This window comes from Stegodyphus dumicola, chromosome 6 (genome assembly GCF_044657685.1).
Source record: "Stegodyphus dumicola isolate Sdum_Otavi_A_Nest chromosome 6, ASM4465768v1".
Taxonomy (NCBI): Eukaryota; Metazoa; Arthropoda; class Arachnida; order Araneae; family Eresidae; genus Stegodyphus; species Stegodyphus dumicola.
In genome coordinates this window covers 220,110,350-220,124,496 of record NC_140773.1, presented here as the reverse complement: position 1 = coordinate 220,124,496, position 14,147 = coordinate 220,110,350, and the positions used below count along the sequence as shown (strand labels likewise).

Here is a 14,147-nt window from a genome sequence, read left to right as displayed (position 1 = left end):
ATGCAGACTGAGCTGCGCAACGCTCTGACCCCAAGATGGCCGCGCTAGCCCCGCCCCTAGCGGACACAGACGGAAACGTAATCTACTTCCTGGATGGCCCTCGTACATTAATTTGTATCTCATTTTAGTATTTCCTATGTATATTATCCAAGTTGCTTTTTAATTCAGTAACTTGATGTCGTTATGCGCTTAAATACCGGGTGGCCATAATTAAACTGACAGTGCTCACAGTGTTCTGTAGCACGATCTATTTGCGAGAATGACGCCACATTTTGTAGAAAGATTAAACAAGACGGGGGACGAAGGATTCCGCAGAAAAACAAATTAGTTCCAAACTTCTCCGCTAGGGGAATATTTGGCGCTGTGTAATAGAAAATAGAGTGTTAACAAATGCAAATTAATACGGAATAAAATTACCTTTTATTATGCACATTTTCTGATTTAGTTCAAGTGCAATATGGCAACACTTTTAAAAAAGCGTAAAATCTACATAAACACCGATAAAGTCTCGTGATCTGCAATATCACATACGCTGAGCAGAAGAAGTTCTTTATACGAATTTCACGTTACATCTATTCGCACAGTGCCAGCTGCTTGGGTTTTAAAAGGCAATGTGTTACGTTTCGAATCAATCGGATTGAAAGTTTATGTGCAATGTCTCCTTCTTTAGTCAAGCGTACGTTACTGGTCAAATTCTTTTACCTCAACCAGTGCAATGCGTCAGCCGCTCTTCATGCTTTTAGAACGCACAAAAAATTGCGTAAAGGTAACGGTCCTGTGTCAGTTAATGGGCTAAAAGCAATGGTTGCGACGTTTGAGAAAACAGGTTCTCTGAAGGTTCAGTCAGGCAGAGGACGAAAACCTGTACCACAGGATACAATCGAAGCAGTTGCCACAGCGATTGTCGACAGAGGACCAGACAATATTGCTGCTAACTCTAGCGCTCGTGGAGTAGCTCGGAATATGTATATGCCTTACAGTACGGTATGGAAAATCTTACGAAAGATTATCAAATTCTATCTGTACAAGATCAGCCATGTACAGGAGTTACTGTACCCCAACCATGATAAGTGATTGACTTTTACTCTCACCTTTCTTGCCAGAATGGAGGTGGATGATGCTTGGCCGTAGAAAATCTTATGAGGAGACGAGGCCCACTTTTACCTGAATGGAACTGTGAATACCCAGAACTGTTGAGTTTGGGATGACAAACCACCACTTGCAGTCACAGCAATTCCCTTACATTTACCAAAGGTAACTGTTTTGTGTGGGTTCACAGCGGAATTTATCGTAGGTCCATTCTTCTATGAGAACATTACCCCGACAGAAGGTAACTGTTTTGTGTGGGTTCACAGCGGAATTTATCGTAGGTCCATTCTTCTATGAGAACATTACCCCGACAGGACCGGAAACCTGTTCTGTTTACCGGAGAGAAATACCGGCACTTGTCATTCCGGCACTTCAGCAAAGACAATGCCTGGGGAAAATCATTTTCATGCAAGATGGAGCCCCTCCACACGTTGCTGTACGGGTGCAACAGATGATATAACAGAAATTCACAACAGAAAGAGTCATTAGCCTCTACTTTCCAACTGCATGGCCACCTCGGTCGCCTGATCTTACCCCATGCGACTTCTGGCTGTGGTGTTACCTTAAGTCCAAGGTCTATCAAGGAGTGGTCCAGGACCTGGCTACGTTGAAGGATAACATATCACAGACTGTACGGGAGATTCCTGTAGACATGTTACAGAATGCAATATGTGGTCCACAACAGCGGCAGCCACATTGAACCTCATTTGAATGAAAAATGAAAGGTAATTTCCGTATTGATTTTCATTTGTTAACACTCTATTTTCTATTACACAGTGCCAAATATTCCCCTAGCAGTGACTTTTGGAAATAATTTGTTTTTTCGCAGAATCCTTCGTCCCCCGTCTTGTTTAATCTTCCTACAAAATGTGGCATCATTCTCGCAAATAGATCACGCTACAGAACACTGTGAGCACTGTCAGTTTAATTATGGCCACCCGGTATTTGTTTTCAGTATGTGTGACATATTTAATGCAACACGTTATCATGTTAGAAATGAAAAACATGTTATCATGTAGAGATGAATGTTATTACACATGTTAGAAATTAAGATGATTTCTTAATAATTATCATGTTAGAAATGAAGAACATTAGAAATGAATGGTATGAAACATGTTGGAAGATGTACTGTCTTTTAATTTATGAGTTTTGGGACTATGTTGCAAACTAACTTTCCTCGTCTTTTACAACCAAACCTCAGATCTGAGAATGTGTTTCTGAAAAGATAGTTCCCCCCTCCCCAAAGATACAAAGTCTTCAAGAAATTTTAAGCGATGTTGGATTTATAAGAAAAATTCACTCTTATATATATATAAAAGAAAAAAAAAGAAAAAGAAAATCTGATTACAGACAGTCAAGAGGATCATCTTGATGCAAAGAAATGCTTTTATAAAAACCAGTTTAATTTGTACTGTTTCTTTATGCCTCATTTATGTAAATAAAGTTTAATCACATTTCATTCACAGAAATCAATGAAAGGAATTCACAGTTAAAAAAGAACAGAATATTTACCAGAGAAGTTTGTGCAGATGTAGTTAAAAAAGAGATTCCTTGGTCATTGTTTGTAAAATGTGTTATATGATTTCCCCAAAGCCCGGAGACGGAGAGGAAAAACTCTAAACCAGTGTTTACAATATGCTGAGAATACTAGATTATCTTTTATTGCACTCGACCCAGTTATTTTCACTATGTATTGTTGTACTACTTGCATATTTTCCTTTGGGGGTGTGCAGGCAGTGATAGCATGTGCCCTTTGTCTCCATAAGTATACTCCTAGTATTAAAATTTATTTTTTAGGAGAGTCAGCTATGGCTGTGAATATCTGTGAGTGTGCTTACTAGTCACATTCCTCTAGCCATAGATAGATAAGCACAATGTGCTGTAACACACACATATACACGCATTCAAAGTTTTTCCCTAATATATATATTGTGTTATATTATTTTATTATTGTGGGGTAATGTAAATTTTTATTCACTAAATTTGTAAGACCTAAATTGAATATATGTTATTAGTGTTAATTTTATGTGATATTGAAGAATCTGATTGAATCACTTGTAGAAACCTTATTGAGATGGCCTTGGCCTATGATAGGCTGTAGTGCAGTTGAAGAAGAAAGAAAGAATAATGAAGAATATTTATAGCCATTAATTTATAATTAATAACTTATACGTACAATGCTAAAAGCCAGCAACCTTTTGTAAGGAATGGAGGTTTTTATATGCTATTGTTTTTAAGCATCCCACAGCCATCAGCAAGTATTTACTCTGTTTCACTTGTAGAGGACCTGCCCATTTTTTTTTAGTTTGACCTGCCTAACTTTATTTAGGACCTGCCTTTTTTTTTTTTTTTTTTTTTTTTTTAAGTTTGACCTGCCTACATTGTTTACTATAAGAAAATTAAGAGTTTAAAGGTTTTTCTTACTTAATTTCTCTAAGATATATTTCAGAAACTGCTTGGCTACATTCTTGCATATAGCTATAATATGCAGTTAGAGAATCCTATCTGATTTTAAAAATAACAATAACAATATTTCTTGAAAATATCTGACCTGCAAACATTTAACATATGCTGATTCAACAGTTTTTCGTCCTGTAGATGACGTTTTGTGCAACTTGTCACTAAATAAATTAATTTAAATAATCAAATAAGAAGATGCTGTAAAAAGGTTTAAAGAATAAAGAGCATTATATTTATAATTAATTTCAAAGAAACACTATCAGTTTTCAGAAAGCTTTAGAAATTTGAGTACGTAACTATTTTAATAGAATTTAATGGGTATGCAAAAGAAATTTTTTGGTTTTGTATTGAATAACCCAGTTTTATGGAAAACTTCCAAGCGGGATTTTTTTCCCCTCCCTAATTGCCGTAGTAGTGAAGCTGTATACTTGCAGACTCTTTTCATAGTCATTTAGGCTCAAGAGAGGAATTTGTGCTCTTTGCAATTTGGCTAGTCAAAGTAGTACTAAAGAATTATGACATTACTGAATGTTCCTGCACTTAGGAATGAAAGTGTAATCCATGTGCTGTTTAGGTGAGTGGATGAAACGAAACTGAAGAAATATGAAATATTTTCTATCAAAATCAGTAATTTAAAAAGGTCATACATATACTTGCAGTTTTGAAGCTTTTCAGGGGGGGGGATATGCATATTTATTCTGAAAATTAATGTTTATGGAATTTTAAAGGACTTAAAATGAAATAGATTTAATAGATTCTTTCTCTGAAGAAACCGAGACTGATCTTTTGAATGCGGCACCAAGGAAAAATTGTTGACTGAAAATTTAGTTAAGCTAAATTCAAACATGAAAATTAAACTTAGGTTGGGACTCATTGGATGAGTGGTAATTGGAATTCATATGTAGACGATAGCATTTTAACAACTTTGTCAGTGTCTGTTAGAAATATTCTTTTGAGCAATATGGGCATATGAAATTTTAGTAGCACCTACCACTCTCAAACTATTAAGGGGAAAGATAGTTTAACTAATTTTGAAGACAAAATGAAAATTCTTCTAGCTGGAATTGTCATGAAATTGCAATTGTGCACATTTATCTGGTAATAAAGAACTAACCAGGAAGAGACTTGAAACAGTTATAAGTTAAAAAAATGGTAAACTCTTTTAATGAAAAGGTAGTCCAAGAATTGGAACAAATGAGTATCATTGAATCCATACTAGAATTTAAATTGAATAATGAATGCCATTATTTGCCTCACAGGCCAGTAATTATTTAGATAGTAAAAGTTCAAAGATATGCCTACTCTTTGGTACTTACAGCTCTCAGAGAAGGAAAAGATCTTTGAATGTTATTTATGTATTTAAAGGACTTAATCTCATGGAAATGATACCCAATATTATTGATTATTTTAGAATTTATCACATATGCTAGCATTGAAAAAGCTTTTTTGATATATACCAAAGGCCACAATGCAGCAAAATACAATTTTTTTTTTTTTTTTTTTTTTTTTTTTTTTTTTTTTTTTTTACTTGGGGGGGGGGAATCTAAGAAAACACATAAGAAGGAATCTTAGAAGGATGTTGTGTACTGAAGAAGCTGCAGTAGAGTGACACTGGCAGTGTGAAAGTGACATCAGCTAAAATGCATACGAGAACTTAAGAGTTAGTTTTTAGTTTAGCTACATGAGGAAACATTTGCTGCTGTGTCTGTCCTTGTAAAATGTTTTAATGTTTTCAGGATGACTTTTGTCTTCATGAACTTTACAAAGCATCCTGCATTGGGTAAATCAAAACCCTGAATTAAATTTTGCCCCTTCATTCTCAACAATGCATAAAATTTATGCAAAGCTCAAAATTAATAAATAATACTTTATGCCTGTCAGAAATACAAAATTTCAAACTGAACCTTGTTATTTCAGAACATATGCATATTTTTTTTATTGTGGAATCTTTTCCTCTAGGATTGGATACCTTACACTGAAATATTAATTTTATAGGATTCTGAATATTATAATTCACTGTTATGGATTATGGAGAATGATCCTGCCGACTTGGACTTAAGGTTTTCTGTAGATGAAGATTTATTTGGTCAAATGCAGCAGAGAGATTTAAAACCAAATGGTAGTGAAATTCCAGTAACTCAAGAAAATAAGATGGAATACATAAAGTAAATACATTTCTTTACATATTCTTAATGTATTATGATAGACTGATGCAAGTTTTTTTGTATCATTGGCTCTATAATATTTTTGATAAATGATAACATTCAATTGAGAAAATGTTGTCAAGCAGTACATTTTATCTATGTTGAGCATATGAATGTAAAAGGAGAGCTGTTTAAAAAAAAAGGTTGTTGTTTAAATATGTGTTTTTATATCTAAGCAACCAAACATTTTTAGTCCAAAGGGATTTCAGTCCCGAAGGACTATTGCTTTCGTTTTGGCATTTTGCGTCGGACTCATAAACGTCGGTTCACTTTTCAAACTGTTGCCACAAAATGTTAGAGTCCTGCATTATATTTGAAGAAATTAAATAATGAAAAAAAAAAAAAAATCTGAAATTTTTTAGATTTTAAATTACGTCTAAAGGGGCGTTTTTTTAACGTTTTTAGTGTTACCTTTATTTATTAAATATCATGTTCTTTGCACTTAAACCATAAAATTCAGTTCAAGAGCAATATCGCAAAATAATGTTAAATTAAGCATATCTTTAGAATTTCCGATATACACAGTCTCGCGAGCTGGATATTAAAGTATTTTTTTTTCTATATAACGTTGCCATTTCTCGCTTTTAAAGCATTGAGTTTGTAAATCAAAAATTCGTTAAAGTTTTACAAAATATTAAATCTATAATAAAACAAATTCCAAATTTGGGATTTCAGATGCCCATATTCGCAGTAGGATTTCGTCATTCAAAATTCGATGGCTCTATGTACCATTGTTTTATCACAATGCGAGAAATAGACAATCATTTATGCAGATTTTTCATTATTTAATTTCTTCAAATATAATGCAGGACTCTAACATTTTGTGGCAACATTTTGAAAAGTGAACCGACGTTTATAGGAGTCCAACGCAAAACGAAAACAATAGTCCTTCAGGGACAAAGCCCCTTTGGACTAAAAATCTGCATAAATGATTGTCTATTTCTCGCATTGTGATAAAACAATGGTACATAGAGCCATCGAATTTTGAATGACGAAATCCTACTGCGAATATGGGCATCTGAAATCCCAAATTTGGAATTTGTTTTATTATAGATTTTATATTTTGTAAAACTTTAACGAATTTTTGATTTACAAACTCAATGCTTTAAAAGCGAGAAATGGCAACGTTATATAGAAAAAAAATACTTTTATCTCCAGCTCGCGAGACTGTGTATATCGGAAATTCTAAAGATATGCTTAATTTAACATTATTTTGCGATATTGCTCTTGAACTGAATTTTATGGTTTAAGTGCAAAGAACATGATATTTAATAAATAAAGGTAACACTCAAAATGTTAAAAAAACGCCCCTTTGGACGTAATTTAAAATCTGAAAAATTTCAGATTTTTTTTTTTAGTTATTTGTTTGTTGTCTTTAGCATGATATCTGTGAGGGACAGTGAATGAGATGATTTGAGTTTAAGTAACTGACCTTCTACATAAGCAGATATGACTTCCTAAAACTTATTAATTTTGAGGGTATGGGAAAAGTTACGTGTTTGTGTTGCCTAAACTCACAAGCATAAATGAACTTAAAGAACACATCTCTGCTGCTTTCGTAACAGTCATCATTGACATATTGGCAATAATTTTCATATTGCCTTGATATTATGTATGTAGAATTAAAGGAAGTCATATAAAATTTGTAATGGAAATTTAGATATTTTTTCTGTACGTTCATATATTATTTATCTTTCTTTAATGTAAATTTATTAAAATTTAAATCTTTCTTTCTGAATGAATGTGAATTTAAAATGTCAGATATATATGTATTATATTTAATTTTTAATAATTTTTATTTTATTATACCCAGTGTAAAAGTGAACTGTAAGGAGCAGTATTTTTCATTTTGTTTAAATTTGTAATAAAATTCGTTGTAACAAATTGTATAATTTAAACAAATTTCTCTTTTTTAGTGTATTGAATCTTAATAACAAATTGTGTATTTTTTCTCCTTTAGTTTAGTTATTCAGTGGAGATTTGTTTCAAGAATAGAACCACAAATGAATGCATTTCTGGAAGGTTTTGGAGAAGTCGTGCCAATGCACTTGATAAAGCTATTTGATGAAAATGAATTAGAATTGCTAATGTGTGGTATAGGCAAAATTGATGTGAAAGATTGGAAACAAAACACAGTTTACAAAGGGGATTACCATGCTAATCATATTGTAATCCAGTGGTTTTGGAGAGTAAGTTTAGAGAGTAAATTTTTTCACTTATCATTAGACAGAATTGTTTCTTTAAAATTTAGTATTTTAATTCAAATGTTAGTATTTTAATTTGTAAATTGTAGGACTTTTGCAATTTGTATCTTTGATTTCATTTAGATCATATTTAATATTAAGGAAGCTGTTTTGTTTTTGTTTTATAGATGGTCATGTCATTTTCTAATGAAATGAGAGCAAGATTGCTTCAGTTTGTTACTGGAACCTCTAGAGTACCCATGAATGGCTTTAAAGAACTGTATGGTAGTAATGGCCCTCAACTTTTCACTATAGAGAAATGGGGTTCCACAGATAACCTTCCTCGATCACATACATGGTAATTTTTGCTATTTTTTCAGTCAATCATTACTCACTTATACATTGCTGTAGTTTTATTTTCCCATTGTATAAACCTAAATTTTCTCAAATTCTTATTTTCCATGCTCACTGTGGTTAAGCAGTTGAGAACTGCTATCCACTATGATTTGCTGTCTGATTTGGGTTTAAATCCCAGTGAATAAGGTTGTTGAAATTTGTTAAATCCATCCAAAGTGCATGAAAAGTGTAATTTTTGCTAAAAGATATCTGAATTATTTAATGTCCTTTTTTATGTTTTTATTAAATATAAACTGCTTGTTCAAAATTTGAATATGCATGCAAGTTCAATTTCAGAATATTTTTAATAGACAATTTTTGTTTTATTAAAAAAAATTTCAAATAACTTTTCCAAAAACAACTGTAATAAAGACAATCAACAATATACATGAAAGAAAAAGTCATTTTACTAATATTTAGTAACTGATAGTTTCAAATAAAACTAAAAATCATAAGTGTTTAAAATGTGAGTCACTATATGAGAATATGTAATTGATGGGTTCAGGAGGACACAGCTTCACAACTGTGTGATCTCTCAAGCACCCATTCTTCAGTGCTCGAAATGATAGAAATCTTGCTCATATTGCTTGCTATTCATCACATACTTGTAGTTATACAGCTTCATCACATACTATTATAGTCATACAGTTTCCTCACACACCCTAGATCTGGAAATTAGGTGTTCCACAGAACCAATTATATGAATATTATACATTATGATGAAATCTGCAACTAATGGATTGTCAACATGGCAACCATTATGTTTGATTCTCTTGAAGCTGCAGCACAAGAATCAGTGCCTAAAATAGTGCTTTCAGTGATGTACACCGCTAAAAAAAAAAAAAAAAAGAAAGAAAAAGGGGGGGAACAGTTCTATATCTCCCGTTCTACTGGGCCGATTGACAAAATTCAAATTGCGTTCTTCATGTCTCGAAAGGGTGACTTAGGATATATATTAGATTTATATATAGCACTATTCTAACATAGGTATTTTGACCCAAAATCAGACTTTTTTTGAAATGACATACCAATATTTTACATATTTCGATTCTACGACTCAAATTATGCCAGAGTGCCAGTTTTGTAAAAATCGTACGAGTAGTTTTTAAAAAATTAAATCTCAAAATTTTAGCTTCTCAATGTTAATTGAATTCGGCATATATTTATTAATATCTCTTTTTTTATTAAACGTTTTTGATTTTTCCTTTCACATTTGGAAATTTAGGTTCATTCCAAAACACATTCACTCATTTTTTGTGTTTTATTTTTTAAATTTCTATTTTTAAATAATTTTTATAAATTTTTCAAAAAAATTTTTGAATTACAACCTAAAAAATTTTGACCATCATCTTAAAGTAGGTGTAGTTCTAAGCATACCTGCAAAAAATTAGAGTTTTATATTAAAAATTTTCTAAGATATACACGAATTTACATATTTTCGCGTTTTGAAATTTGGCATCTTTCCTTTGAATGATAATAACGCCAAATGTGATTTATAGATTTTGTTACAGTGAATTGCCACAGCTATTTTTAACCTTAAATTTCAAATAAATTTTTAAAAAGGATTAATTATATGAGTTTTTCCCCTCACTGATGTGTAGTAAATATTTATTAATACCATATGAAAAGCTATTTTTTTTTTAATTACAGATGATATTATTCAAATTTTTAAATTTTTAAAAAATTTCTTTCTTCCTTTTTTTAAAATGTTTGTAAGAATAAATTTTTACCTTCGCCGTGTGATCGTATGCTACTTTGCTTTAACTTCATTTAAATTGAGTTGTCTAAAACTGAGAAAGTCTGTTTGATGTCTATTTTCACAATGTTTTTAAGCATACAGGACGTTGACAGTTTGGTTCATGTCCCAGCTTTAAATATATATATATATATATTTACATTATATTTACATTAATCCTTTTAGAAAGAATGTTTTAAATAGTAATTTTGTCTTGTGTAGTAGATTATGTAAAAAAATGTTCTTTAATATAGAAATTATTAGGCTTTAAAAACTAAATAATATGATTTAGATTGTTTGCACCCGATATAAAAATCGTGCCACTCTGTGGTACAGGATAACCGCTGCTGGAGTGGTTTATTTCTTTTTTATTTAACAAAAATCTTTTGTTTCAAATAATTATCCTTTGGACTTTGCTTTAAACTTGCATGCATATATTTAAAAAAAATTGATAGGAATACAAAATTTATGGAAGTGTAACAATCGAAAAATCTTAAATTTCTTGTGTCAGCACTGAAAACAAATGTAGAAGTAATGAAGGAAATTGGGGGGAATCAAAAATTTAACGGGGAATCTACTTTAAAGAAGTTGGGTGTTCAAAGAGAAAACACTTGGGCATGCATACCAGCAAATAGCAGCAACTGAGTTAGTACTAACAGAAAAGCAAAATCCATATCATTGCAGATTAAATTGAAGAGCGACTGGTTTGTGACTATATGGTTGTATAAATTTAAATTACATCATATCGTATCATAAACAGAACATACCATGATTTCTCAGTCAAATTATTCGAAGATTCAGGAATTTATCCAATGCCCGCCCACACCTTCTTAGCTTGCATTTGTGGTGTAGTCTGCATGCTCGGTACGTATTTGAGAGGTGCGTGGTTCAATTTCAAGGCATTGCTCATTTTTCATTTCCTCTACTCCCCACCCCATAATGTTTCTGCAGTGCTGCCCGAACTAAAAGGTGGTGAATGATGATTCTTTACCACCAGGATTTGGCGACTGGGTCCCCTTTAAGGGGGAAGTATATAAGGTATTTTTCCCGCCTTCTTAGTGTGCCTTCGTAGTGTAGTGTTTTGCATGCTTGGCGCGTATTTGAGAGGGCGTAGTTTGATTCCCGGCGAGGGCATTGCTCATTTTTCAAGTCATCTGCGTCCAAAAATCCTAATGTCTCTAAAACGTATATGGATATCATCTAAAGACGGTTTCCCTCTTTCCTTTCATCTCATGTCTTGAAAATGCTTAGCCACTAAAGACTGATAAAAGCTCTGACCAAATACTGATGAAATGGATTGAACTGGATTATTAAATTGCGGCAAAGCAGGGCTATCTGCCTAAAAGGAAGGATGCCTTCGTGAAGAACTTTTCTAAGGGAAACTATCTGGAATATATGTTACAATGAGAAAAACCACAAAAACGCCCATGCAACCAGCCCGTTTGCCGGGATTCGAACCCCGGAGCGAACTACCAGTGTTCAGCAACTTTGCTGTTTGGGTGTTTGTGGGCCTTTATGAAATGGAAGGTGATAAGTTTATTTAAAATGAATGTCAGAAATACGAAGATGTTTTGAAAAGTTGGATGCTTTTTAATATACTTGCTGAATGCATGAAGAAAAATAGTAAGCCATTAAGAAGAAAAAAATAAATTTTTGCATATAATTTAGTATTTTTTTAATTAATCTTATGATATTTGATTCTTGCGATTTCAAAAATAAAATATTTAATTAAAATATGAATAACATTTTAAGAAACTTAATGTAGAATGATAAAATTGTGTAAAGCAATGAGCACAATGTTAAAGCTATATAATAATATATTTCTTCCGCCTTCATAGCTACCTTTCGTGGTGTAGTGGTCAGCACACTCAGCGCATAATTAAGAGGTCTGCAGTTCGATTTCCGGCGAAGGCGTTGCTAAGTTTTCATCTCGTCTGCTTCTAAAAAATACCTAATGTCTCTACAGCTATTTAAAACAATATATGCAAGTCATCCTAAGTTAAAATGTCGGTTATACATCTTTCTCATTTATATATCTTTTCTAAACGGAACATTGAAAGACGTGTTAACTGTGCTTTACTGTATTTTCTCTTTTAATGTTTCAGATGCATCGTCGTCTGGGACACAAAGTATTCTTCCGAAAGAAACGCAATTAAATTAAATAAAATAAAATCCTAGAAAATTTATGTTAATAAATATATTTAAAATGCTCAGTTCGAATGAATAAATAGAAAATTTTAAAACAATTATCTGAAGAGACAATGAAACACAAACAATTAAAATAAAAGTATAAAAATTTAAAAATTATATAAAATAATAACTATGACAAATATATATATATAAAGAAAACTATTTAAAAAAAAAAAAAAAAAAAAAAAAAAGATGCACCTTTATTTACGCAGTTCGAATAGGTAAATAGAAATTTTTAAAACAGTTATTCGAAAAAAACCATGCAACTTAAACAATTAAAATAAAATTCGAAAAAGAAAAAATTATTTAAAATAATAACAGATGTAATTAAAAATATAATATAAAGATTATTATTTGAAAAAAAGGAACAATTGTGACTTTTTTCCCTCTCACAGGAAAGGAAACTAGGTTGCCATATATTAAGTAGTTCGCCAAGTAAACTATTCTTGGCGCAAACTGAAACAAAAAGCGCCAACATAAATTTGTGAATTTCTCTGTAAATTTCACTCCAAATTTTACAAAATTTCATATTTAGGCGTAATTTGAGTCGTAGAATCAAAATATGTAAAAAAATTGGTATGTTATCTCAGAAAAAGTCCGATTTTGTGTCAAAATACCTATGTTAGAATAGTGTTATATATAAATCTAATACATATCCTAAGTCGTAGTTTCGAGACATGAAGAATGCAATTTGAATTTTGTCAATCGGCCCAGTAGAACAGGAAATATAGAACTGTCCCTCCTTTTTTTTTAGCAATGTACGTAGACCTATCAATGGTGTGATGATGTTATTTCTGATGAATCCCATTTTTGCTTACACACAACAGCATCGTTATGGCCATATTCATGTGCTGAAGCACTGAAAGGGAAGAATATTGGAAGCTTGTTTTCTCTATCTTCATATCAACCCAGCAAATGAATTGAAGGTATGAGGTGTCATTAACCTAAATTACAGTATTTAGTAATTTGATGAAACATTGCAGCATTCTTGAGGTTTAATGTCCGTGGCTGTGTCCTATCTTCAGACCTCCATCACCCCACTTTTCAACAAGATAATGCAAAACTACATATTTCCCACATTATCCTATGCTTCCTGAATACTCAGGGTGTTTATTTTGGGCAACACATTCTTCAGGTCTTACCAGTTGAAATCAGCTGATCAATGACTACATACAGACTAGTATGACAGCACCAGCCAGCTAACAACATATGACATAGACTTGAAGTCACATAGATTGTAGTACCTATAACTGCTTTTCAACTGAACCATGTAACAATAGCTTGTAACAACAGCTGTTGTTGCCAAAAGCGAATGTTTCAACTACTGATTTTCACATGTTCGTTACCTCAGAATTTATTAAATTAATTTTCTCATTCTTCCATTTTAATGTATTTTCATCTGTTGTCTGCTTTCTTTTATGGTGTAGCAGTTTTAAGCGCCATCAATACATCTATAACAAGTATCATTTCAGAATTTATCTAAAATTGCTGAGTAAAAATTGTAAAGGGGCATTGCTTAATGTAACTGATAGTATATTGGCATGTCAAATGTAAATTAAAATCTTAGAACTATTATTCAGAGGCAGTGAAGAAAATTTGTTTATTTTTGGAATGGTTATATTTTAGTTTCAGTAATTACTTTGTAATTGCAATTAAAACTATGAGCTATGAAGTAAGTTTAGTTATGGTAAATTAATTGGACAGTTTCCTGAAGAATCAGAGGTAGTTTGTTTTTAAGATGCATGTATTTAATTTATGCAACACTAATGAATTATTATTTCCAATATGAATTGAAATTATTTGCTTATTACTAAGTTACATCGCAGTCTTCATGCTTCTCTTTGAATTTAGACAACTTTTGCAAGCTTACTCTTATATACATTGATACAT

General features: G+C 31.9%; 1 protein-coding gene across 4 annotated transcripts in view; it reads left to right on the top strand.

Annotated features, from left to right (window-relative positions):
• Positions 1 to 14,147, top strand: part of Nedd4 (E3 ubiquitin-protein ligase Nedd4) — a 143,548-nt gene that overhangs the window by 124,017 nt on the left and 5,384 nt on the right. For 3 of the 4 annotated variants that reach the window (XR_015041837.1, XR_015041836.1, XR_015041838.1), the window contains 4 exons: positions 5,545 to 5,714; positions 7,714 to 7,942; positions 8,125 to 8,294; positions 13,012 to 13,183. Coding sequence is in view for 1 of the 4 variants with exons in the window: in XM_085819547.1 (XP_085675673.1) it covers positions 5,545 to 5,714; positions 7,714 to 7,942; positions 8,125 to 8,294 (569 nt within the window). In the remaining 3 variants the exon portion in view is untranslated. The remainder of the gene's footprint in view (positions 1 to 5,544; positions 5,715 to 7,713; positions 7,943 to 8,124; positions 8,295 to 13,011; positions 13,184 to 14,147) is intronic. The other variant, XM_085819547.1, reaches the window with a different exon arrangement.